This window comes from Drosophila ananassae, chromosome 2L, assembly GCF_017639315.1.
Source record: "Drosophila ananassae strain 14024-0371.13 chromosome 2L, ASM1763931v2, whole genome shotgun sequence".
Classification (NCBI taxonomy): domain Eukaryota; kingdom Metazoa; phylum Arthropoda; class Insecta; order Diptera; family Drosophilidae; genus Drosophila; species Drosophila ananassae.
The window spans coordinates 13,124,308-13,152,203 of NC_057927.1; the positions used below are offsets into that span (position 1 = coordinate 13,124,308).

General features: G+C 43.7%; 1 protein-coding gene across 2 annotated transcripts; it reads left to right on the forward strand.

Moving 5' to 3' along the window:
- The first annotated feature begins 1,785 nt into the window (after positions 1–1,785).
- On the forward strand, positions 1,786–26,009 carry LOC6501096 (octopamine receptor Oamb). 2 transcript variants are annotated; one of them, XM_032453446.2, is made up of 7 exons: positions 1,786–1,868; positions 2,735–3,169; positions 10,248–10,715; positions 15,042–15,333; positions 15,391–15,627; positions 16,749–17,262; positions 24,017–26,009. In XM_032453446.2, exons 4-7 carry the CDS (start codon positions 15,082–15,084, stop codon positions 24,949–24,951), a joined length of 1,938 nt encoding a protein of 645 aa, XP_032309337.1. In that variant the 5' UTR covers positions 1,786–1,868; positions 2,735–3,169; positions 10,248–10,715; positions 15,042–15,081; the 3' UTR covers positions 24,952–26,009. The 2 variants fall into 2 exon arrangements, with proteins under 2 accessions (XP_032309337.1, XP_001954544.3); XM_001954508.3 differs by lacking the exon at positions 24,017–26,009 and adding an exon at positions 21,383–22,831.
- The last annotated feature ends 1,887 nt before the right edge of the window (positions 26,010–27,896 follow it).

Below are 27,896 nucleotides of genomic sequence, written 5' to 3' on the forward strand. Positions count from 1 at the left end.
ACAGAAGGCGCAATCTGGCGCACAAGCCAGGGCCAGGAGCTTAGTTTCGGGCATTTTGCCAAACGGAGTCCCTAAAAATGTGGTTCGACTTTAAGACGAGCGAGAAAGGCGAATTCTTTTCTTCGATTGTGCCAGCAAATTGATTTGCAATCATCCGAAATGGGAGTGAGGTCCTTTATCTGGGCCAGCCTTGTCCCGGCCCAGACGAACGCAATTCCTTAAATCCGATTTGGGTAAAAAATGCGAAATACATGATGCAAAACCTAACCGGAATTCCTGGAAATCCAACCACGAATGCAGAATATAATATGGCTAAAAATAAAAAACATAATAACAGAAGCCACACCACAGGGCTTTCATTCATGAGGTTGTGATTCGGGCCAAGATTTCTTGCCAACTTGTTGTTCATTCTATTTTTGCCACGACAGTCACTTAGCTGCGGAAAATATGCAGAATTGCAATGTCTTTTTATGTTCCTTCGGGCAACAACCCGACGAAGACAATCCCACCGCGTCCAAGTGGATTTACGTGGTTAGGTATGCAGATTCATGTACTGCGGACACCGAAAGCCAAGTGTCCTTTACCTGGCAAACTGGCATCCTAGCAAGATTTATTGCCTGACGTGAATTGGCAGCAGCAGATTCAAATTCAGATTCAGTTCCCGTTCCATCAGAGCCCCGGCGGTTTGCCACAGACAGTTAATGGCAGGATGTGAGGGAATGTGCTGGTGATCCAAGGGACCAAGGGTGGGGATGTGTTCATGTGCTCGTGATATGTAATTAATTTTTGGGCAACATCTGTTTATCCTAATTAGGGGCCAGCGCATACATGCCGGCCAAGAGGGAGGCGTGGCCCCGGGGCGGTCTCTTTTCATTTATCATTATTACAGTGCTAGCCCAAAACAGGGCAAAGGTCAACAAGATAAAAGGGCATGGCTTGGCGGGGCATGGGTATGGACGAGGGTGTGGGCGGTGAGTCGATTAAGCGAACAGAAATCAAGTGAGTAATGGCCGAAACAGCTCTTGCATGGCAATTGACCGCCTCCATGCCCAATACCCAATACCCGTCCTTGTTCAGAAGCCCATAATGAGTTGCCAATCGAGTATTCACTAAGCCAAAACTTAAAAAAAAATGGGATAAAATGGTTAAAAGCAATCACCACCGCCTACCAGGTCCTAGGCTTCCAAGCTCCTAGGGAGGCGGGAATCGAAATTTGCCAAATTGAAGTTTCTCGAACTTTGTCATAAAATGAAATTGCAAGAAAAATCAACGGATAGGATAATCAGAATAAGGATGAGCGGATGCCCCATCAAAAAAGGGCCATACTATGTACATTTATATGTATGTGTGTGGGTGGAAGTCTGAGTGTCCTTTTTCAGACGGCCATCCTTTTCCGACACGAATTTACCAATTTATTATGCGTGGTTTCTTTTATTTGGCCAACTGACTGACTGGCTGACTGTCTCTCTCCCCAAAAAGGTTAACAAGCAAAGAACGTCGCCACTCAAAGAGAATTTCTCAAGCCCTCATGCCGTTGGCTGCAGGCAAATGCAGATTAAGGGAATCAAAAGCTTATAATTAATCAGATTTGCCATTAAGTATGAGAAATCGCATGCGATTTTCCACTGTTGCTTCCGATACAAAAAAGTGCTCTGCTTCCATTTCTGAGCTGTGTTCCGGTGTGGCGACTGTCCCCATGTTCTGAATGCCACTGTTCCGGCTGTTCTATTGCCACTGTTCTCGGGGGGGCCTGTGAGCCAACTGTTGGCGCTTTTGGTTGCCAATTCGTTTTGAAAATTCTGCCGCGTCGGTCGAGGTTCCAAGGCGCACGTAACGGTACTTGCCGACGGCGCCAGCTAAGCATAACGGTAAATCAGAGTGGGAGTATGAGACAGTGTGTGTGTGTGATGATGATGATGATAGAAAGTGCAAGTGCGAGTGAGTACGAAGGTGTGTCGTCGTGATCGCCGGGAGTAGCAACAGCAGCTGTTTCCGCCATTTTCCGAATGCACTTTCAGTTCCTGTTGAGTCCTTGCGCCGATTGAAAGGATTACCCAGAGCAACCCGAAACCCGAGCAGTTAAAGTACTTCTCGCATGACAAAATTTCATCACTGATATTCAAAACTGGCGCTCTACACGGCTACGTGCTCTAAGCCAAAAATACACAAAAAAAGCACAATAAATGAAACAAAAACAGCTACTTAGTGCAAATAATATTGTTCGCAACAAAAAACAGAAAACGCGAGTGCATTTCATTATGAATTCGTGGCTGCAAGATGAGACGAGTGTGAATGTGTTTTATGTGATTTTATAGTGTTTTCTAAGGCCCTCTGGCTAGGGAAATTCTCTGGCTTTTGTTCTATTTTTTATTTTTTTTGCAATTTTGTAATTTCCCTCATTAGGAAACCATTCTCTGGTCTGTCAAAGACAAATAGCAAAAATACACAGCTTTGACAAACTGCAATTTTCATAATTGTTCTGCTGTCAGAGCGGACATATGCAAAAGTAAACATATCTGTTTATAGAAGCATCCGAAAAACATGATGTCAGCCAGACACAATTCAATTTCTTTGGCAATTCTCAATTTTAGCAGGGATTTAGTCGGTTATTGTGTGTGCTTTGCAATGCCATGCAATGACAGCAAATAATTGTTTTGCCACAAATTGCCAGCTCACATTTTGTTGCCAAATCATATGCCATCGACAAATAAAACATATTTCAATCAAATTCTAGCGCAAACAAACTATTAATTTTGCAAGCCCGGCTTAGCAACGCCCAATCGAAAAGATCAACAGGCCTCCGAACAGACTACTCCACAGTATGGAGATTTTGGCCAAAATGCGTGCAATTACTCAACGCATGGCAACAAATTAATTGGCCAGAAGAGAGCGAGAACGGGAGCGGGAGCGACGAACACAGCCCGCGGCAACAAGTGGGGAGGCCCACAAAAATTATTGCAATCCGGCGAGCCGGTTATCACGCCTGCAAGTGCATCGAAAACAAAATACAAAAAACACAAAAATAAATAAATAAATACAAAAAACAAAAATAAAAACTAGCGACAATTGCGGCAAAAACTTGACCGATTTTCCAAGCCATTCGGCGACGGGCTTGCTAATCTCGCCCAGAAAACTCAACTCACAATCGACGTTGCGATGATTTATGCAGGTGAGTCTGCTGGAGCTAAATGCTTTATTTAAATATGATCAGCTTTTAAATTTTTGGTTAGAAACTAAAAACTAGATTGAATATTCTTACCAAAAAGGAGCTAAGTTATGGGAGATCATGTGGTTCATTTGAGAGTTCATTTGTGAGTTCATTTTAGAGTTCATTTGGGAGTTCATTCCAAGCAATCTCTTTAAAAAACTTGAATAATTTAACAATTAATTATCCTATAGTTCAGTGGAAGTGTCAAGTCTTAAAGTTTTCTAAAGAAACTCAAAGAAACCCTAAAAATAGAAACCGAATCATTTCCTGACATTCCTGGATCGATTTGAGGGGACACCCCCAAGCCCTGGTTTAGCTATTGAAAGCAAGCTTTATTGCCAAACGGAAAGGGCTATAAATCCGGAGACTCTGTTAATTACAAACCCATATCAACATCCATGAAGGCGACGACGTAATTAGCCAGAAGGGGCCAGGGGAGGCGCGTGGCATACAAATTACGAAGCAAAACGGAAAAATTCGTCAAGTGTTTTGTGCATTTTTGCGGGTTTCTGCCTTCGTTTGTTATATTTTTATATATATTTTTTTCACACGGAGCTTAGCACGTGCCCCTTCGCATTCGGTTACAGATTTTGTTTATTCACTTTCGGTAGCCTAATTAACTAAATTGGTTGGCTTGTTGACAATGGACACTGAAGTACTTGGCCAGAGAGTTCGGGCCATCTTCCCTTTTTATGCCAGACCGGCCAGGCCCAGCCCGGCCCGGACCTTTACGGGATAGTGTGAAGCTTTGCAGACACAAAGGCCAGTTGACAGGTGAAACGGGGCCAAACAATGGAAGTTGTTTTGACAGGCTCCCCGACAAAGGCCGAGAAACGGCCCAATAATGTGGACAGATGGGTTGGCAGGAGGGCCAGACTGTCAGGACGGAAATGCGCCGAGGCAAATGTAGCAATAAATTAGCTTTTTAAATCTATCCTAATTCATTCTAACTTAAATTGAGAAATACAGCAGACCCTTGACTGTTATTTGGCGACACTCAAGTTGAGTTACTATTTACTATTATATGTGACTGCAGTCACGATTCCCTGACATTCATTACCGCAGCTTAAGGCTTAGCTGATAACATATCTGGGTGGAAAGTTTTCTCTTTTCCCTTAAAAATGGTAGAACTACTGAACTAATTTTATTAAAAAAAGAAAGATAATTTGAATTTCAATAATATTTATATGAAAACCACTTTGTTAGATCATATAACAAATAGTCCAGCTAATAGACCCTCTAAACTTAACAATTCAATATAAATAATAGCTTCAAAACCTCAACTTGTAATCCGTCACAGTTAAAAATGTGAAACTGTTGTTAATTTCCATTTCAAGACAGTTTCTAAATAGTATTAGATGAGTAATCGAAAAGCTTAAAATAAAAAAATTTATTATAAATAGTATTAGTAATAGAAAAGCTTGAAAGGTAAAGCAAAAATGTTAAAACAACTGCCTACTATTCTTCTCTAATATGAGGTAATCACGTTTGGGCAAAAATTCCTTCGACGCCTTTCTAGGCGCGTGGTTGGAAATCCAAGCCTAACATAATTCTGGCTTTTGTGCAGTACTCTGTGAAGGCATTCAAATTGCTTCCTTGTCCAGAGAAAATAACAATGCCAACCTACGTGCATAAGCCATCGAAACCCGAGATTCTTTCGCCCTGTCGAACACAAAAGAGCGTCAACATAGAATTGTGCAACAAGCAGAGCAGAGCAGAGCAGAGCTAAGCAAATTACTTGCCACTTGGGTCAGGGGAGAGCTTAACTTTACAAACAAAAGGAAAACACAAGCACAATCATATGGTTTCGATGGAAGGGATGGGACAAGCAAGGGGGCAAGCCCACACGTACCTTGAAAAAAAAAAAATAACAAACCAAACCAGTTGAAATATATTAATGGGGCGGGCATGAAATTGTTTTAGGTGTTTGCTGCCACTGTGTTGGCATTAAACTTGGCATTAAATAACAATAACTCGGCAATAAAATGGGACGTGCGGGGCAATATGGAGGAGCAACCCTTTCACTTTCACTTCCACTTTCATTTTTGGCTGTTCTTTTTTGTTTTTGCCTTTTGTTTTCGGAGTCCTGCCCCTATTTTTGTACCTCCTTGCTTGCTCCAGCTTTATTGCGAAGTTCTCACCTCGCTACCTGCTGGCACACGCGTCGTATGCGCAACGAGGCCCATGTAACGACAAGAAAACAATGGCAGACACACGATATTGCGTATACGACGTGTGGACCGACACCCTGCCAAAAATAAGAAAAGAAAATAAAGGCAAATAAAAAGTGTGTAAGAGCGTGCGAGACTCTTTGAATGGAAAGTATCTGCTTAATGTGTTTAACACTCAGCGAGCACTTTTTATGACGCCTCCATCAAAATGTTCATCTTTGGCAATGCTTTTTTTTCTTGTCTTCTGTTGTTTTTATTATTTTGCGGGGCTCCTTCAGGGCAATGATTAAGTTTTGTTGCTTAGGTGGATGGCAATCAAACTCTCCATGGCGAGATCTCGTAAAAGTTTTGATTGACAAGCAGTGGCCTGCAAATTAACAGCTCATTGCAATGCAGCCACAAAGTGAAAGCCAAATGAAGCATGAAGGGAGCTGGGAGCTGGGCCAGGGCGAGGGCGATGGCGATGGTGTGGTGACTGGAACGGAAATGAGTTCACTGCTCGTGGCGGGCTTAGCTCTTGAAAAATCACCTAATTCATTTAAATAAGCACGAAAAGCACGAAAATGTCGACGCCGAGAGCGGAGAGCCGTGAGCAAAGGAAACGCTAGCAAGTCCATTTGCTAAAAAAAGGACGCTTGGCCTTGCCATCTTAGGCTTTGGCTTTTATCTGTAGAACTGCCAACGAGGATGGCAACAAGGCGAGGCGGCGATGCGAGGAGTCGACAAACTAATTTAAAAATCCACTTGCTAAGCGTTTCCCACCTCCACGACGGATGCCTTCCTTTATGGTCCATCGACCGGAGAGGCCACTCCACTCTCCCGGCGGGGCTAGGCTATTTATTTTTTCATTCCCTGCCTTTTATGATGATTTTGCACTGCGTGGAAATAGTAGAGCAAACATTTTAGCCCCCAAGTGTTTAAATATAAAACGGAAATGAGCTTTACTCCAGGACCTCGGGCTCTACGGTTCTCCGGTTCTTCTGCTCTCCGACTCTGGAGCTCACCAGCTCTCAAGTCCTTCAATTCTCAGGCCCGGTTTTTTGTTCCTTTTCCAATGAGACGTGCCATGAACTGAAGGTTCTCGCAAAAAAAGTTTCTGGGCAAGAAAGTTGGCCGAGGGAAATGCTAATTAATGACTGCAACTTTCTTCGCCAGACACTTTTGAATTAATTGCACACCTCCATGCCTCCACAAGCCAGTTTATTTCGTTGGCCCTGCTATTTTTATTCCCTCTCATCTGACATTCGAGCGAAAAGCCAGACACGAGCCATGTTTGGGATTCCGACGCCCCATTCCATGCCAGAATAGTACTGATTGTGAACCAAACCAGACGATAATAAAATTGTATTTGCGATTGCTCGATTGCTCGATTGCTCGATTGCTCGACTGCAATGAATGCAAAATGGAATACATATATGTCGGGGTCCCCGACTCCTCGGATATGTAAAAGAAATACAATTTATGGATTCGATTTCAATTGTTTTGTCATTTTGATTGGCAGCCCGAATCGGCAACACAACCCAGGCTATGCACTCTTGGCAGATCCGACTGTCAGTTTTCCATCCGTTGGCTGCCAGGGCCAGACTCTTGTTCTCATTCTTGGCCAAAAATCAATTTGTTTCGATGCCATATTAGACCGGAGTAAACTTTAACCCCCGTTCGGTGTTGACAATGGGGGAATTGAATGAATTGAATATCGAATTTGTTTCCTGGATGGGTGTGTGGATAGCTAATTAATCTAATTTGCAGTTGGCTTTGTGTGCCATTACGTGCGTGTTGGCCAAAACTCTCCCTCCACCACAACCTCCATTCCAAGCCCAAACATAGACTCTCTGTGCAACTGTTCATGCATTCACGATTGTGACATTCATTAGTTAATTGATCAAGCGTGGCGAAATGTGGCACTCTTGGGGCTTTTCAGTTCATTCAAGTAGTTTTCGGGCCGTGAAAGTTTGCCTTTCAGCCATGAAAATTATTTTGCGACCAACACGAATTATTTGGCCGAACAAAAAAGCAAAAAAGTTGAATGCAAAGGCTACATAAAAAACGAGGAGAATTCAAATGTGCAGAAGCGAACATAATGCGACAGTAGCCGAGATAGTCAGACGCAGGCATGAAAGGCGAAATATACTATTGTATATCCAGCTCACATACGGCAGGACGATTCCAGCGAGAGTGTCTGCAAACAGAAAGCCAAAGTGCCCAAAGCGTTTTCACAGTCAATTTTGTATGTAAAGGCGAAGACAAGACAACGCCTGACGCCTGACATGTTTGGGCTAGGATGGGGCTTGCTTCTGGCCGGGATTTGGGATGGAGGAGGAAAAGGGGTTTGCCTGGCTTATGTTAGTGTAGATTTTTATATTTTTTCGTTGTGCCTGGCACATAAAACCTTTTGTTGCTAAACCCAAGTGGATGTGTGCGTATTCGGTGTCTGCATTCAGGACGGCAATAAGCATGAAAGCCATTAAATTCACAGACACACAGTGGCCATAGTTGGAGTAGTCCTGCCTCGTAAAACCCTTTAAAATGGCACAAAATTAAATAAAATGTGTAAAACGAAATCTTTCTCTATAACTTTTACTACCGGAGCAGTTTAAAGCCCTTCTGCCTGAGAACATGTCATAATAAACACTTTTTTCATTAAAAAAGATGAAAATATTATATGCAGATGTGATTACATTCCAAAAATAGATTATTTCTGATAGCAGATTCATTTTAATTCCCGGAATATTAATATAATCCGCTACCATAAAGCATTTCAAACACAATTACTTGGAAAATCAACAAACACGATATCCCTTTAAAGAATTTCAATTATTTTCAGCGGATATGACAGGCCACAAATAAATACGTTAAAATATACTCAACAGTAATCCTATTTTGCATACACGGATTGGGTAAACAAGTTGCAAGTTTTTACCTTAAAAGAATCACAATTTGTATAAAAAATGAGGCAAAAAAAAAAGAGAAATGCGAGGCCCAGAAAAGCAAATGTAATGACACTTAAGTGGCCCTGAATCTCTATCTTTTTTCAGTCGACTGATTTCGACATGTTTTTGGCTTGGATTATGACGCATGTGGATGCTCTTATACCGCACTCATTATAAAAGTTTTTGGGATTTTCGCGTAGCGTCTATCAAGAGGATTATTTAGAAGTTGCAACACTTATCAATAGTCAGGTTTTCATATCTGGTTGCTCAAATTAGTGGCACTTTAGAGCTTATGCTTTCCGGGAATCCTATACAAACTAATCCCGCTGGAGAAATTAAGCCTTTCATGACTGTGGTGCGCCCTTCTGACGCATTTGGCAGACAACTAATTAGTTGGCACAGCCCGACCAGCAAACTATGATAAACGCTTTTACCTCTAATTTTCCAGAAGCGGCTAAAGGGATAAAAGTTTGCTCTGCTCATGACATGCAGTATGCACACTTTGAGCTCCCCAAGCCGGAAACTTGATTTAATTTAACGTGTGCACAGGTACAAATGAAGAACGAAGAAGGGAACTTATTATGCAAACGCTTGTTAACTTAAATATTGACATTTTTGTGCTATTTAATCACACGGCTTAATGGGAGGGATGTGGCTTAAAAATGAATCAATGCTGTCGTGTCTGGCAGTCGTAAGAGGGTCGATATGAACGTTATTTCTTAATAGGTGTCCACTCCAGATGGATCCTGGGTGTGTCCTGGCCGTCAAAATGAATAAAAATTAGCCCCGAATAGGCCGAGCGAATGCTGAATGTCATTAAATACGAATTATGGTTATTAGCGAACTTCGGGCCGAATAGGCAGGCCCTGACAATGATTTGACCTTCTTGGGCCAAAACGCGCAGAAAATTTAAATGACGCACTGGAATCGGGTGAGGGATGTATTGTAGATACAGAAGTATATATCCAACTGCTTGACCAGAGGAGTGATTTGGTGATATTTCGGGAACGTGGCCTTATTATAATATTCCCATTAAATATGCGTGAACGCGCTAGGAGCGTCCCACCCACGACTTTGCAACGCTGGCAGCCGCTGCGATTCAGCCGCCACCTCGGTCAAGTTATTAAACATTGATTACCTATCGATTTTATTTTCATACTCGCCTATCTTATGGCGGGCTCTTCGACTCCGATTTGGATTTGCCATTGTGTGCCTTTGGGTATTTGAGCTGGAAGAGCAGAAGATGGCAGCAAATGCAAATTACCTGTGAAAATGCAATTTCTCATCTTTTCACAGTTGTGGCCACGCAGTTTGACATTTAATTTTCAGAGAATCGGACTCGCACCTGGAGTCCTTCTGGCTCCTGGAAGGGCATCTGGAAAATCTCTTCCTGTCCGTTGGACTCTGTCGGGGAAAAGTGACAGTCTGTGAAATGAGAGTGGCGCACATCCAAATGAATAAATTGAAGAGAATGGCTATCAGGTAGGATGTGCCTCGGGGATAATGGAAGTTTTGCCTGCCATTCGGTGGCAAGACTGCAGAGTCTCTCAATCAAAATCGAGTTATTTGTCAGTTACTTGCCAACAACTTACTTATTTATTTATTTTCTGCGCAACTTTTCCCAACAAAGTCGGGCCGTGAAAAGTTCGCCATCCACTCCGGCATAACTTTCCGGTGAGGCAATTAGCAAATTCTGATAGCTTTTGTCAGCTAACAATGCAATCTGGAGACATTTCGGAGAAAAGCGATTGGATTTATTGATTGTTATCCAAGTGGCTGCCACAACTTTGAAAGCACACAGTATTCTTCTTGAGCTATTATTCTTGTGTTCTACAAAATCTATAAACTGACAAGCTGCCACTCAATGGCGAAAATTGCGTAAACGCCACGTGATCCATAAATGTCCTAACTGAATCCATTTCTTGTTATTCCTTTCAGTTTGTCGGGAATGCACAAATAATTGACAGCCGAGAGCTTGTTTAAAATGTAAACCGCGACACGTGCAAACAGCACTGCAAACAGTAAACATAATATTGAGGGTCTCGATTTGACTATTCGTGGCACTGTCAACAGGCAGCCAGGCAAACGTGTGGCATATTGACACTGACCCCCGCAGGAACACAGAGAGAGCGAGTGAGTGCCCCACCGATTTGCTGTTCGGGGTCTGGATGGAGGCAGTTCCCAGGTGCCGGGGCCCCCGAGACGCGCACGGTTCCACTGAAGCGGCATCGGAAGTGGCGGCATCGGCATCTCTATCGTCAGCGGTATTAATATCGGTATTGGTAACGGTATCACAGCAACCACAGCATCAACACTGGCTGCCACTTCAACAACATGGCCGTAAAGCAACAGCAACGAACAAACTGTAATTCATGGTTAAAATTGCCCAACAAACTGCTGATATTGGTAAGTGGATAGGTTGGGGGATGCCATGGCAAGAGCTTTATTAAAATTAGGTCTTTGGTTATGACTTAGTTCTCCTAAAAATACATTCTATTTTTGTCCTGTAGGATTATTTCACTTTTGCTGTAAATAAAGCTGAAAGAAATAAACTAAACTCATATTTTCCTTAAAGAGTTGGAACAAGTGCCTTAAACACTAACATTCTTGGTCGAAATGCGTAGAATTTCCCGATTCCCCCGACAGCCGAGAACAAAAAAAAGAGCAATCAATCAAACAATTTGCCTGCGACTCTATTTACTCAAAGGACTCGTGAGGAATGGAATGCATGTCGTGCACAATTAGTCAAGCTCGTTGTAGAAGTTGTGCTGTGTGTTAAAAATTTAGTTGGCAACATTTCCTGTTATTATTTCCGCTGCGCGTTTCCGCTGTGGTACACAGTGGCATAGTGGCACGCACGTCCTGCCACGAGGCAGGAGTTTGGACTCCCTCCGGGACTCCCTTGGGCTAGGAACCGGAACCGGGAAGGCAAGAACTGCAGAAGAGTCCTGCAGTGAAAAGGCAGAAGTTGCACTGCCTGTGACAGTTGTAGGCACGTCCTAGATTCGGGACACAGCAGATGTCAGTAGCACATTTCGCCAAAGGCAAATACTCACATGTCCCCTGTCCAAGGAGAATGTTGCAATCAACTTTGACACACTGATGTGGGATATGCACGAGTGTATGCGCCCGACATTGATTATCTTGTAGATGTTTGGTTAGCATATAGAGCTGATGATTCCCCAAGTCCTCAAGTGTGGGCGGCAATAAACCCGCTGAATAAATCTGCATGAGAGATCAGGAACTCTGTCACTTTTATGTGTCTCCGGCAGAGCAGCCCCTAAGTCGTAAAACTCCGAGGAGCAAAGTGAAAATGTGGGTATCTGTTAATGGCCCAACTACTTAACATTATCAGCCAGCTAAGCCATTAATTAAATTTTAATTACTTGGAGTCATTTTCATAATAAATTCCAGGCTATTCAGCCCAGAAGGCACAAACACTTTTGAGGCTTCAACAATCTCGTCGTTTAGACAAAGCCCGAGAACATCTGTCATTTGCATTTGATTTTTAGCCATGCCATTGTTTTAGCCAAGGCTGGCTAAGAGGCTCTTTCGTGCCTGTATTTTAAACTCTATAAAGCTTTGACTTTAAGGCCTCTATTTCGCTAGCCTCTATTTGGTGAACATCCTCTATGCTTTCAGCTCTACTCGCGCGCAATTATCGAAATTAAATTAAAAGTTTTTGCGGGAAGTGCCGACGGGCCATTGCAGTTGGCAGAAATCAACAGGCCGCAAAACTGTTTTATCTGCGTGGGAGTTGCTTCTGTGGTCGTGTTTAATGGTCCGTTTTCCGGTCCTGCTGTCCTCTGCCGCCCCACTGGGCCACTGGGAAACTGTTGGAAAATTCCGCGTTTTAATCCAACTCATTTGGCGCCCAAAACTACGGGCCCGGCTAATTGGTGCTAACTGGTTTTTGTACAACCATTTTGCGGCCCAGTAAGCTTATTGGTGCGAAAACGTTTCCGGGAAAGGTTTATCAAGCAGATGCAATTATTACATCAAAGTTTTAATATATAATTAAATTTTTAGCAATTCAAAGATTGAAAATAACTATTTTCTATTTTGCACAAAATTCAAAGGAAAAGGCAGCTCTCAGAAACTTTACATTTCCGATACACAAAAATTATTATTAAGAAATCAGAAAGTCTGGCTCTGACATTAAATTTTCTTTTTAGAAATAATGTTGGAAAATATATTTTTCTCCCCTCAGGCTTTTTATTTCCTTCTTTTCTGTGTGCCACAAAAATTGCATTTAAAAGTCGTTTTCGAGGCAAGGTGAAGTGCATTTTCATATTTTTACTTTGTCACTGCGTTTACTTTGCGACAAATGAATTTTAAACAATATTTTTAATTAAAATGAACCTATAATTAATTCAATGGAATATGCAATATAATGGCTTGAAAAATGAGTCCCTCGAGATAGACTTAAAAAAAGAGTCATTGCGAATTCATAAATATATTTTACGGGAACTTTTTTACGCCTTTTGACAATTTAATTTCTTGCAAAGGACTCTGTAAACTTTTTAATGCTGCTGTAATTAAATTTAATTGGCTTCAAGCCCGTGGGTCGCACACATTTAACATTTCGCTCTTTATGTCATCGTCAACTAGGCGTATGCGTAATGGCATATCAAAGAAAGCCTCGCCATCTTATTATACTCTTCCCTAGGCTAAGCATGAAAATTAAACAACTGCTGGAAGAGAAGCATTTTTCTTCGAAAAAGATTTCACCATTTTTTTTATAAAATATTACATTAATTTGTTCCCGTTGAATCTTGAAGGGCGAAACGTGCCCGGAAAAGTTTCCAACCAAACTCCACGGCCATAAGGGTATTAGCCAGAGTAAACAAAATCGAGCATACGCAGCGTGGGCGTAGGCGGCGAGTGAAAAGCTTTTACAACTCGGTTTAAATGCCAATTATTTATTACACTCGGCAATTTAATGTCGGCGAAATTCGGCGTGCAACTCAATTTGGGGCGCTCCTCATTATTAGCTGCCACAAAGCAAATTTCGGCATGCAAATTTTGTGCGCGCGGAAAATGCCATCCAAGCCAAGTTGGAGAGAGAGAGACCGGTGCCCTGGAGCGAAAATGCTTTTAAACTTAACAAACGGAACTGGGCTCCTCGTGGCCTTTGCACTTTGTTTGTGATGTGTCATGTGAGTAATTTATGCGGCCCTCGTACACGCACTCCCCATCCTGATTGGCATTATTGTGTGATACACCACATTGCTGCCAATCTCCAGGCACCGCCACTGCCACTGCCACGGCCACGGCCACTGCCACACTTTGATTAACCGTAGAAAGAGTCGGCCCAGTCAAGTCACTCAATATTGGATAAATTTTGCATTCTGCACTTCATGTCAAGTGCAAATGCCTTGAACTTGACCCCCAATCAATGATTTGGAAGCTATAATTTAGAAATCGATACGAGACTACACGGGCAAATGACTTTGTCATTTTGTTTGTTTTCAAACTCTGTGGTTGTGAGACATGTGTCGTCCTTTTCATTTCGCATTCTAAATTATTAAGGCTTCTAATAGAGGAACTTTTAAAAAAAAAATATTCAGCAAACCTGACCAGGTGTTCCCAGTTCCCCAGCTAGAAAGAACTTTGCGAATCGCGTATAGATCCAGAGTTTATTATATGCAGAGTCTTTAAGCAAATATATATTATAATCGATTTGTTGCGTGATGTGAATACTTCATAACTGGCAATTACCCCAATATTCCAAAGCAAAAGCCGAGCAGGCCAAGAAGGTGGAAGCTATTTAGGTTTTTGGAAGCAGAAGGTGCGTGCCTGGCAGGCGGCCGAGCCATTAAAGTCAAAAATAATTTCAAATATCGATTAGTAACCAAAGCGGGCGCGGATATTGGATGAGGCAATGGACTCGCTTTATGGCAGTTGATTGCTTGTTTAGCTGACATTGTGAGTTTATCGATCATCGTGATATAATATAATGGCCAGTGACTCCTCTTTAAATCAATAAACATTCTCTATTGTGTCGCGTAATAATTGAAATGCATGCCAATTCATTCAAAGATTTACTCACCAGACCCACACTCGCGCACTCATACACACACATTAACTATAAACGACCGCAATTAATTAAGGCAATTAAATTGCAATGTGCAACTGCAACTGAATACCAAGTGGCTTATGTGCCACGGCTCTCCTCCTCCACTTCCGAGTTGAACCACGCTGGCAGTAGTTATGTTTCCGCCAGCACTTTATTTCCCATTACTCGTCCAGGTCAGACTTGGATTATTTCTCAATGGCTTGAAGGCTCAATCTCCTTCTTCTGGTTAAGCAAATTAATTAAGAAAATATGCTTGGGGCATTAGGTTACTCATTTTTGGAATAATTTTAAAGACTTCTCTGCCTCTAATTAGGGCACTAGATTACTCAACTTTTGAAATATTCCCTCTTAAAGATCCCTTTCTGAATCATTTTTCCTCATGAACCTCTCCAATTTGCATAAACAAGTTTCTAGGAATCTTCATTGTTACCTAAGAGCTGGGGCAAAGCCTTTGGCAATTGGCAGCCCACGCACATTTTCATTTCATTCTCATTTCGGTTTCCCCACTTTTGCCACAACATTGTTCATTATTTGTGTATTTATATACCAGTCTTTTTATAAATTAATTAGGCACGCCATACCCGGGCTGTGGCGGGCAATTAGGCGGGCAATCAGACGACCCGGCTAATGCTTCTTATTTTTGGCATCGGCAGGTGGTGAACAAGGATACACACCCATCTCAAAAGTACCGCCATGAATGAGACAGAGTGCGAGGATCTCATCAAATCTGTGAAATGGACGGAACCAGCCAACCTGATCTCCCTGGCCATACTCGAGTTTATCAACGTCCTGGTCATTGGCGGCAATTGTCTCGTCATCGCCGCCGTCTTCTGTTCCAACAAGCTGCGGAGTGTGACGAACTTCTTCATTGTCAACTTGGCGGTGGCCGACTTGTTGGTGGGTCTGGCGGTGCTCCCCTTCTCGGCCACCTGGGAGGTCTTTAAGGTAATTATAATTCAGTCATTCTCCTCTCATTATAACCTCATTGAGGTCATTTTGCAGGTCTGGATATTTGGCGATGTATGGTGCCGCATTTGGCTGGCCGTCGACGTTTGGATGTGCACGGCATCGATCCTGAACCTTTGCGCCATATCCCTGGATCGCTATGTGGCGGTCACCCGGCCCGTCACCTACCCAAGCATCATGTCCACTAAGAAGGCCAAGTCCTTAATCGCCGGCATTTGGGTTCTCTCATTTGTTATTTGCTTTCCGCCGCTAGTCGGCTGGAAGGATCAAAAGGTAAGTGTCCAGGACACAACTGACCAATGGCACCGGCAATGGCCGGCACTGGGTGCGATAAACGGCCGGAGGAAGTGCGGTTTGTCTCTGCCAACAAAATTGAAAGTCGGTTAACTGTTTTTAGCACGCTCCGACCTCAAGCCTCATAAAGAACAAAAGGGCCGGAGTTGTGTGTGTTTTCGAGCCGCAAACTGTCTGGCTAAGCTCTTGGTTTTCTGCCCACTACCCACTGTCATTGACACCGTTTTCGTGGGCTCCAAACTTTTGTCCAACTGAGTCATTTGTGCCAAAATTACCGTAAAACAAGACACGAGGTTTGTCCCTTTTGTTGGGACATGGTACACGGAGCATGCCTTCAGTTCTAATTTCACCACCAAACACAGACATTTTTCAAGGTTTTCGGGAGAAGATGATGATAATGAAGTGTTATACATGAAGAGCCGAACGATTTATGGCTTGGGACTTGCGGGTAATCAGATCAGACAGAATAGCAGGAATAGTCAGCCCCCGGAGGCAGTTTATTGCAAAGAATGTTGCTCTTCAGTGTAATGATTCCAGGCGCCAGTTCCAGCAGCTATGCGGCACTTCACATTGTAAATTGTATCTACCGGATAGTGGCATCGATAGGGCTTGCCCCGTCATTCAATTCACGACTGCAGCCCGGCTGAGTGCAACTGAATGGGCCACGTTTGAATGCCTGGCATTCAGCTCGTTTCCTGTAAGCCCGTAAGGCAGCCAACGTATTGAAACTCGGAATTATCGATTATTATTACGCTGCCATATTTCCACTTGGCGCGATTCAATTTCGATTTGGCTGCAGCCCGGCGGAAAAGGATGCGAAGACCCAACATGCCGGCACATACAGCTGCCGCCGTGGATCTGGATCAGAGTCCGGGGTCCAGGGCTTTTGGCTTTTTGTTAATGCCACCTTTTCGGTAATATTTATGCTCAACACGTCGGCGAATATCTCTGGCAATATAGCCCCTTTAAGTTGCATCTTTATTGGCTTTTTAGCCAAGTGAACAAGTGAAGGTGGGAGGACACGCGAACGGAATTTTAATGGGGTCCTCGTGATATCAAGTGTCATCCGGTGATACCACTTTCGGTGTTTATCATTCCAGGCCGTCGTTCAGCCGACCTATTCGAGGGGAAACTATACGCTTTTCTACGCCACCACGATGTCCAGCACGGAGGATGGTCAACTAGAGTTAGATAGCATTAAGGAACAGGTGGAGGGCACCTCGCCCCCGCCGCCGCCGCAGTTGCCGCATGGCAACGCCTACAATCCCTACGATCCCGACTTCGCACCAATTGATGGCTCTGCGGAGATTCATATCGCAGCCATTGGCTCCACCACGACAACCACTTCGACATTCTCACCCATCACTAGCCCCGAAACCGAAACGGAAATGGACTACGATCTGTTGAACTCGCCGCCGCACAACAAACCACAAACGATGTCCGGCAGCTGCCCCTGGAAGTGCGAACTAACGAACGATCGCGGGTATGTCCTGTACTCGGCCCTGGGCTCCTTCTACATACCCATGTTCGTGATGCTGTTCTTCTACTGGCGGATCTACAGGGCAGCCGTGCGCACCACCAGGGCCATCAACCAGGGCTTCAAGACCACCAAGGGTAAGTTCTGCAGTTCCACATCCGTAGTTAACCGAGAAAGTCACACAATCCAACCACTCATTTGGACACGATATGTTTGAACCTTGTCACCCACAATTTGTCCTAACTTGTGCGTAGCTAACAGTATGGTTTTGATACTCATCCGTCGCTGCCAACCAACATACACACATATAATATATACTTGTTGGAAAGTAATCACGTAGCTTAGTTCATTTTATTCAAGCTTTGGTATCGATTGCTAAACCAGTTTACAAATCTCTCAACGTGTAGTCAATAGTGTGACGTCCCGTTTGTCCCTTTTTATTTCATTTGATTACCGAAAAGTGTACAGACTTACACCGAACATATAAGACACCCTCACCAGGGCAAATCCAAGCCCAGCCAAGCCACCTCGTTATTGTCCTGGCCCTTGTCCTTGTCCTTGTACCCTGCCTCAGTCCTTGTCCTTGCTAGTCCCTTGTTAGTCCCTTTCTGATATGAATAAATTGTCGGAGAAGTAAATAACAATTCGCCCCGTACGTGTTTGTCCCTCGACTGAGCTAAGCAAATACTTGTATGAGGAACTGTATAAATCGACAGCAGCGGCAACAAAAAATAGACAACTAAATTTACATTCATAAATAACTACTCATAAACCTCCGCACATGTAAGCCAACCAACATACCATACATACCATACATTTATTGTCGGCATTCTGTTTTTGTGTTCTGCACATAAATAAACACGATAAATAACCTGGAAATGAGTAATACAAAATATAAAATATAAAAGTAATACATATACACATAGTGAGTGAAAATAACAGATCCAGATTTAATGTAAGTCAACCATCCAGCCCCCTAATCAAAAACTTTTAAACTCTGTACAAAACAGACTAACTCTAATTCCTTGTAATTAAAATCCCCCATAGAATTACTCAAATGAATGTCACTACAAATTAGCATCAGAAAAGTCCTAATTAATTCTAATTAGTTTAGTTTACCCATATAAGCGATACACACATAGTGTGATGAACAAGGTCCCCCCAAACAAAATTTGTGAATAATCTCCGCCCTGAAAACCCAATCTCCCTAAAATCTCTTTAAAATCCTTAAAGATCATATTCATTTTTTGAAATTATCAAAACATTATATCAGTCACATGCCGCGCTGAAGAAGTCACGCATCATAATTAGCATTATTTTCCGTGATGGGCAAAAAACAGAAAATCGATGAACGCTGAGGAAGCACATCAAACAAATCGGCTTAGATAAAAAGGCGGCCGGGATTAAATAAGAGGGATTTTGCCATTAGAGCAGGCCAGAAAACATGAAAGAGGCCACGACCAGGGCCAGGCAAAAAATGGGAACTCCTAGATTCCTTGTGGCGCCTTGTTTGCTGTCTTTGCAAATTTGTGTTTTCTTGGGTTTTGTCATTTTAGGCCTCGATGATTCAACTACCAATTCCCGAGTCTCTGGAGTGACTGGAGTGATAATCCCCTGGAACAGATTCCGTTTGAAGTTCGAGAGGTCGCATTAAACAGGCAATGGCATTGGGTGTTTATTTTAATATACTCGCATGTGGCCCATTACTCGGCCAGGGACGCAGCGCACTTTCTTCCGCGTGATCAGCTCATTGGGCACCCAGTGCCGGAATATTCATATATCCATATTTTAGCTAACCCAGGGCACGCATTCGGCTGATAATCTGCAGTTGCCCAGGCCCCGAAACGGGCCAACTACCGAGCCAACTTCCGGCCAAAACTGACTTCCGAGCTGACCGACTGACTTCGTCCCAATAATCAATAGCCAAGTTGAGTGGAAATCAATGCTCTGCTCTAAGAGAATTAAGGTACTTTAAAAACAGTCGCAGTTTCCATATTGAATCCTCTTCTAAAAGAAGAATGCATTTCGTGCCAGAAGCTTAAGGTTTAATTCTGCCGTTGACATTCCTGGCCAGTTGCCTTGGCAGTTGTTTTTGTTTTGCCACCGTTGTGTCGTTAGTTGGCGCCATTTTGAGCACAAAGCTCAGATTTGCCAGGAGCGCACACACCCACACTCAGGCCCACACCCACACACCCCTACGGCGAATGGCAGCCTTGAAATATGCTTTGTCTATATATATAGTCACATACAAACTTATGGCCAAGTTCGTTATAGTTCTCCGCATATATGGGCCACTTGCATGTGCGTGCAAAAAGCCTGAAAACGCCCCGTGACACAATGCGGGTAGTGCTGATGCTTTTTGTCTACAATCTACTTTTTTTCCTTATTTTTTTTTTTTTATTTTTTTGGGAGGTAGAGCCCGTGCCCACGCGTCTTTTTAGTGGCTTTTGAAGGTAATCAAGTTTCAAGTTCAAAACTTGGCCGAGGTTCACGGCAGAGACCACCTCGGGAGAATGTGTGTAGAGGTGGACGTAGATGTGGACTTTCTCTGTTATTGTTGGGGGGCTTTAGAAATTTTTGAAAATCGTGCGGTGGCCCTGGCCCTGTGTCAAGAGCAAACTTTTGTGAGAGAGCTGCCGCTGGCAGTCTTGCTCTTGACTTGGAGCCACTTGTCTCCTGTCCCGACCAGGCCATGAGGCCACCGGACGACCAGTCGGTCACCGTTCAAAGGTCAACAATTACCCGCATGCATGTCCACGAATGATGTCACTTTGGAGGCCAATTGCCTCGCCACCAAGCTATTTAATCACGATTAAATGCCTTTCAATTAAAAGCCCACAAAAATGTGGCGACCGAACGCGTAAATTGCAAATGAATTGCACCACCACCACAAATGTGCCACCACGAGGGTGTAGGACTCCATATGAGATATGGGAGGCGGGATTATCCTTAGTGGATCCCAACAAACAAAAGTTACACGCGCCCATTTATTTGAATAAGAACGCCGCTGAAACAGAAATATCCGCAGGCTCTCCCATATCTTTCATAATATTTTCTTGCTTTATTTCTTCTTATTTACATACATTAGGATATTTTCCTTATATATTTGTATTCAAATTGTTTGTTTAACTTTCATTTTTCGGGGGCATCCGAGGCGAAAAAATCAATAGTGTACCCTTTTTTATTTACAGTTCCCAGTATATGCCGGGCCTTCTGTTTGTCTTTCCTTCTGGCAAACAATATTGCTCTCGATGGGCTTAATATGGTTTATGCAAATGAAAATGTTTTTCTTTTCGCCTTAAATTAAGATAATTCCGGGGGAAAGTTGGATTCGCTGACGCAATACATTCGATATTTGTCTGGCAACACATGGGAAAATAACGACTGTCGGTCTAGAAAATAAACAGGGAAAATAATTACATACAAGTAGTCCATTTATACTCGATTGTAACCAATTCTAGGAAATCGATTGATACAATTAATTTACTGAAAATTGTCAGGACAGAAGACGGCACTTCTTCCACCATTTCAACGTCATTTGCGACCCACATAACCCCAGTTCCCCATTGGACCTCTTCCCCATTGAATAACTAATAGAAAATTGGGAAAATAAAACCGTTCTTAGGCAGTTACCATACAGACACAACAAAATTTGTTACCCCAAAAATATAAATATCTATATAATATGTATAAAACCCAAGTCCCCTGTTTCTAGATTTAGTAAACCAAAAAAAAAAAAATAAAAAACAAATGAAAATTAATTAATCATTCGATCTATTTCAAATATTTGTACTTTTTTTTATCGTACTAGATTTTTATAATGGAATGAGTCCCTTTTTCTCTCTCTATAAATAATATATTTGTACTTGCGAACGTAGAAATACATTTTATTATATTACTTGTAAGTTTATTCCACCTTTTTCCAATCTGAATGTAACAGTTCGTAGTTAGTCCTTCGCTCTCAGCGAAGTGTGTGAAGTCAGCATATTTTTTTACCCTAATCAAGAAGAATTGTTTCTTGCATCCGATTTTTAACGAATGTATCTAACTTACTCACCTCAAAACAAGAACAGTTCAAAGTCAAATTCGAAGTAAGCCACAAGTCGTCCATCTAACCACATGTCCATGTACTATACAAGCTGAATGTCTACATACATGTTTTCCACACTCGCAATCCCCACCGATCTTAACCAGAGTTGGGCCACCAGAGTTGCAGCCGCGAAAGCTGAAACTATTCCTCCCAACCACTTATTGCAGGCAGTCCCCGCGAGTCGGGCAACAACCGCGTCGACGAGTCCCAGCTGATCCTGCGCATCCACCGTGGACGCCCCTGTTCTACGCCCCAGCGCACCCCGCTCTCCGTTCACTCCATGTCCTCGACCCTGAGCATGAACAGCAACGGGGGCGGAGGAGGCACCACGGTCGCTAGCGGGGGGCTGGCCACCTCCGGAGAGGATCACCAGCAGAGCGGCACCCCCAAGCGAGCAACCTCGATGCGGGTCTGCCGGCAGCGGCACGAAAAGGTGGCCATTAAGGTCTCGTTTCCCTCGTCCGAGAACGTCCTGGACTCGAGCCATGCCCAGGCCCCGCACACACCCCACTACGCGGTCATTAGCAGCGCCAACGGCGGCCGGAGAGCCTCCTTCAAGACGAGTCTCTTCGACATTGGAGAGACCACCTTTAACCTGGACGCAGCCAACCAGTCGGGAGCCAACGACCTGGAAACGGGCCACTCGACCACATCGCTGGCGGCCAAGAAGCGGGCCGGAAAACGCAGCGCCAAGATCCAGGTGAAGCGCTTCCGCATGGAGACCAAGGCGGCGAAGACCCTGGCCATCATCGTGGGCGGATTCATAGTGTGCTGGCTGCCATTCTTCACGATGTACTTGATTCGGGCCTTCTGCGACCACTGCATCCAGCCGACGGTGTTCTCGGTGCTCTTCTGGCTGGGCTACTGCAACTCGGCCATCAATCCGGTGATCTATGCCCTGTTCTCCCACGAGTTCCGGATAGCCTTCAAGCGCATCGTGTGCCGGTGTGTGTGCACCCGCAGCGGATTCCGGGCCTCGGAGAATTTCCAGATGATAGCCGCCCGGGCTCTGATGGCGCCGGCCACATTCCACAAGACCATATCCGGCTGCTCGGACGACGGCGACGGCGTGGACTTTAGCTGACTAATCGGCAGCTACGAGCCGGGTCCGTTGCAACGCACCGCCTCCCTGCCGCAGGAGGGCGAAGTCGTTGAATCCGGTTCGGGGTCGGGACGACGCATCCGACGGGGAGGTTTCTGCAAGGGTCGCGTCCTCTAGGGGACAGTGCATTTCCGCTTTTTGATACGTTTGATTTTAAAGCACCGCTACCAGCCCCCTCCTCAAGTATCAAGAGAAAAACTGTCAGTATTCGCATTGAACGACGTTGTAACTGTATGGCAATAATTTTCATGTATTTACCTTAGATCTAAGGCTATGCTAAACTACTTATACTTACCATATATGAGATACAGATACCGATACAGATCACTATGAGATACACAATCTAGATACGTAAGCCAGTTGTTTTCAGTTTACATTGTTGTGTGTAAAAAATGTAAATGTATTAGGCGGCATTAGTAAAAACCAGAATTATATAAATGAATGTATATGTATGTGAGTATAGCAGCTGTGTAAGTCGGTTGCATTTTCAATAAAACTTAAATCAAACAACAAACAACAAGTAACCTTAAACAAACAAGAAGCAATCAGTGCCAAAAACAAGTGCCGACCATGAAGACAAAAATTGGCAAGGACATTGGCAGCATTCCAAATTGTCTAATCACAATTACCTGGACAGTAGAACCTCACTTTTCAGTTTTTATTTGTTTTTTTTTTAGGAAGGACTTTACTTTAATCTCAGATGTAGACATGCCTTAAATGATTCACGAAATTTCTATCCTTTAAGCTCTCTATTTTAAGAAATTATAGGAATCCTACATAGATCTCTTCTCGGTCTTTAGACGATTTATTTAAAGAAGCTTCAAAAAAAGTTGTTCTGACCACTTGAATATCAGAATTCCACATTTCTGGCCACTCTCATGTAGAGCCAATATTAAATTCTTTTACCAAGCAATGCATTAAAGCCCGGCTCAGCAATAAGCCAGCATTTAATACGACTCTCTGGCAAAAAGCAACAGCCTCGGTAATGGCAGAAGTAAAATATTGCATTACGATGCCGATTATTCATTACTCGTCGCGGGTCGAGTAATGAAAATGTATTCAGCAGTTAAACGTGCGTATGAGTAATAAATGCAAAGCAACTGGAGGCACTGAGCATATGCTAGCAGAGAGAGAGAGGGCTCAGGAATGAACAAGGATTATGCAAATGTGTGTGTTAATGAAATAAAGTTCGCTTTGAAGACGGCTTAAAGGCGACTACACTTCTTGGCGCGTCCGGAAGGGGAACAGGGCCAAAAAAAATGTATGTAACGGGGAGGAATACGACAACACCGAGTGCTTGTCGCGTTTATGGCGAAACATTTGCATAATTACGCGTTTAATTTGCTAAAGTGCAGGCAGGCTGGCAGAGGGCCAGCGCCGAGAAGTAGGCAGTGGATTCTGAGTGCGTGCGTTGCGTGCACCAGGGCGTATAAGTGATGTTCCACGATACAGAAACATACTACAGAAAATAACAAGCAATTAACTACACACTGGACTTTTAATTTCCCTTGTATTGGTTTAGTTTATAGGGCGAGGACTTTACACCCGAATCTTTTGTATTTTATCCTAGGTGGGTTGCCTATTACTTATGAAGGCTATTCGGACATGAAGGATATTAGGATGACAAGACCAGTTAGACCCTACTGCTACTGATAGATAATAAACACTAATATTTGAATTTTTTCCTCCCAACTCTTAGGATCCAAGGGCATTGGGTCCCGATTCGAAGAGCAACGCCTGACGCTGCGCATTCACAGAGGACGCGGATCCAATCAGCAGGACTCGATGCACAGCAATGGCAGCACTCAGAGCACCACCACCACGCTGGGAACCCCTTCGCCGGAAAGGCTCTCCAAGTACGCCACCCGGCGGCTGCACCACCACGACAAAATCAAGATCTCCGTCTCCTACCCATCCAGCGAAAACATCAGCGAGTTGGCCGGACACGGAGATGAGCGCCACGAGCGTCGACCTTCCGGAAACGCCCTATTTGCCGTACACTATAACGGAGGCAATGGACGCGAGTCCACCGAATCGCATCTCTATCGACAGCAGCAGCATCACGGCGGAGCCAGTTCCTGCTACCTGCAGGTGGGGAAGGCCTTGCCGGAACTGGCCAGGCGGCAGAGCAACACCAGTGAGGGAGGCGGTGGTGGCGGGGGATCCGGTCTCAGGCCGGCTAACAAGAAGATGGGCCGGCGAAACATCAAGGCCCAGGTGAAGCGCTTCCGGATGGAGACCAAAGCGGCGAAAACTCTGGCCATCATCGTAGGAATGTTCATCTTCTGCTGGTGTCCCTTTTTCACGATGTACATCATTCGGCCATTCTGTCAGGACTGCATCGACCCACTGCTCTTCTCGGTGCTCTTCTGGCTGGGCTACTGCAATTCGGCGGTGAATCCCATGATCTACGCCCTCTTTTCCAAGGACTTTCGCTTCGCCTTCAAGAGGATAATCTGTCGCTGCTTCTGTTCGCGGCAGTCGGTCTCCTTAAAGAGTTCCCGTCGCGGCTCTGACATGTCCGCCATCCGAATCCGGGCCAGGACACCCAGCATTACTCCCAGTGCAGCGGCCCACAGTTTCGGGGACGAGAGCGAACTACACCACTCTGAGATGAGCAACGATCCTAGGTGACGTTCGTTCGGGCCCAGCTCGAGCTCTCAGAGTAGCTTGGGTGGGTTACGGAAGACGAGTCTAAAGGTTCCCGTCTACGAGATTTGCCATCCGCTGGTCATGGAAACGGCCTGCTACTCCTACGTGGAGACCACCGGCGATGCCTCCACCTCAGCTTCCGTGGGGGGCACCGGAGGAGGCGGCGGGTCAAAGCGGACGCAGTTGTAGCCACGGGAGCTGCTGGCGCTGCGCGGTCTGGGAGGCGGAACACTTCTTCCGTCGGCGCGGCGACCAAGACGCATGGTCCGGGTGGAGTACAGCGATGCCAGGGTCTAGACGAATATCACCGAAGTCCAAGGAATAAGTTTCAAGCTGAGGAAAGAGGTTTACTTCAATTAGTGCTGTAGTTTTCAATCAACACTGTATCCTTCTAACGTTAAATAGTTTCTAACCAATGTTATATATTTTCGAACACTGTTTTTCCTCAGTGTAAGAACTTATTCCTACTTCGAAGATAGAAAAGTCTCCTTTAACTGGCAGTCAACAGAAAACAGAAACAATCCTTTGAAATGAAAGGATGTGGGAAGCGATGTGATTGCTTGAGGATTTGGCTTTGAAGCCAAAAAATTTGTACATAGAATCAGACAGAAGGTGCATCCTGCCCTGTATCGATTTATACTTTTAGCTAAAATTGCCAAAAGGACGAGGCGAACTGTGTATTGTATATAGAATGAAAGTCTAGCTAGGATAACGCTGGCATTTGAGAGTTGTACCTTTAAACTTCCGTAATAAAATATTATATGTATATCTGGTTTTTAACACTAAGCTGAAACCAAATCGTTGCTAAACGCAAATAAAACATTACCCAGTGCTAAAAACAAAAAAAAGTTGAAACAAAAACAAAAACTCGTAAATAGTAAATACTAAATGTTAATGTTGTTCTGATGGATATGCATACCCACTACCTATTTGTGTCACAAAAATACATGTTAAATGCAATAAAACGAGTCCTTGCCTACCAAACATAATGTATACATATTATATACGAATATACGATCCTCGAGTTAAACGTTTTCTGTGCTAAAAACAAAGAGAGTTTTATTTACATGGTATCTTAAAGGGCGGTACTTCCCACGAAACCCCTCGTGGATGGAGCCTCTTGAAGGGTGAAACGGACAGCGTGGTTTTAATTAAGCGGAAGTACTCGCAGCGCAACAAAGTCGCCTCCGAAAAAAAGAAGGTAAGTGCGATAAAAAGAGTTGCAGCATAAAGGAATAGCTTTGGCTACAAAGGCCAAATTAAAAGCCGGAATGCTCGAGGCATTTCCGTTAACTGAATTAAAGGCTCAAGCCGACTGCCGAGTACCGAGCATAACTTGAAAGGACTCTGGAATTGATGGGAGTGTTGGTGTGTGTACAGAGAACACATTCCGTTTGATTACTCCCTCATGCGGCCACATAAAATAGACAAACACGAAATGAGTTGGCTGGCAACTAATTTATGCCTAGACCAGAGATTCCCCTCTTCCGACTAACTAAGCAACTCCCCCAGAAATCCAATTTATTTGCTTCACTTTCCGCTACAAGAAAGTGTTTTATTTGATGGAAATCAATTGATAAAACGCATTAACTTGGGGCTAAAGTTTCAGGGCCCCCACCATGCCGCCAAGCCCATAAAACGAACAGACAGGAAGGGCCGGGACGAGCGCACCAGGACGAGGCCATCACCGTCAGATAACGTAGACTGCTTCGGAGCCAAAGTTTGGCTATTAACCTAAACAAGATATCGGAAGTTCCAACCAGGCGCTTGCCAAGATTCATTTTGCTGGCTTAATTAATCAAATTGAATTTAATTTTCGATAAAATTCCAAGGCGTCCTAGGAAAACAATTTCGTTTTCAGCATGCACCTTGTTTTGGCCAATTTGCCGTGAAAGTTTGCCATGAAATACTATGTATACACGAACAATTTGCATAAATGTGGCTATAATCTATGGGCCCTGGTAAGAGCCAGGTAGGTTATAATTGTACCAGAAAATGGAAAGTATGAACAAACAGGTTAGACAGCATAAATTACAAAACTTTCTGATTTCATTGAGCAAGGACCAAAACAAACTCCATTCGGGGGCCTTTAAAAATAGCATCTCAAAGAATCCTTTAAGGAATTTATGTGCAAAGTCCACATGCGAACGACTCCTCGACTAAGAATCAAATGGGGCAGTGAAGCATGCCCCGTGCTCTGTTTGAGTGCTTTGGCTTTGTGTTCAGGCCTTTGTTTGCTCCTCAAGGTATTCCTCCACATAGATGGATACAGAAGCTGTTTGCAGGCCAGGCATCGATAAAGCAAGGCATCGATAAAGCAAACATTCATCGCTCAGTCCCTAAAAAAACCGCCTTGGGTTGGAGTTTGTTTTGACGGGAGATTGCAAGTTTCCTTCATGCTGACTTTAAACTTTACCTGCCATTCAATTGTAGGAACTGTTTTGCTTAAGGGATTTGCATAAATTTTGTTAATAAAATAAAATAATACAATTTTGGCCAACCAAAATTCCAGACTATCCAAAGTATTTCCACAAATAGGGTCTCACAATAGGGTCTGTTTGACTGAAAATCACTTGCCTTTCGCATTGGTGTTGAATTGCATTCCAAGAAAATAAAATCATCATTTAAACACACATTTGAGTTGCAAAGTTTAAAGTGGCACAACATTTACGAAGCTCCTTCTCGTAGTTTTGAAAACTTTTACTCGGAAAGTTCGTGTTAAAGCAGCCACAATTCTTCTCAGACATAAGGTTTTTCTTGATTTCTTTTATTTTTATTTTGCCAAGCCCTGAGGCTTCTTAAATTTTTGCATCAACCACTGTCAAAAACAACAATAGCCCGCAGCCAGAGGAGACACAAAGTCAGCTTGCAAAACTATAAAGCAGCTTGACAAATGGAGCGGAAATAAAAATATAAGTACGATTTTT

Bases quoted from the DNA above. Each gene is read 5' to 3' on its own strand.
- LOC6501096 (XM_032453446.2), top strand. From the start codon at position 15,082: ATGAATGAGACAGAGTGCGAGGATCTCATCAAATCTGTGAAATGGACG. The intron at 15,334-15,390 runs GTAATTATAATT...GTCATTTTGCAG, and splicing joins CCACCTGGGAGGTCTTTAAG to GTCTGGATATTTGGCGATGT. The intron at 17,263-24,016 runs GTAAGTTCTGCA...CCCAACTCTTAG, and splicing joins GGGCTTCAAGACCACCAAGG to GATCCAAGGGCATTGGGTCC.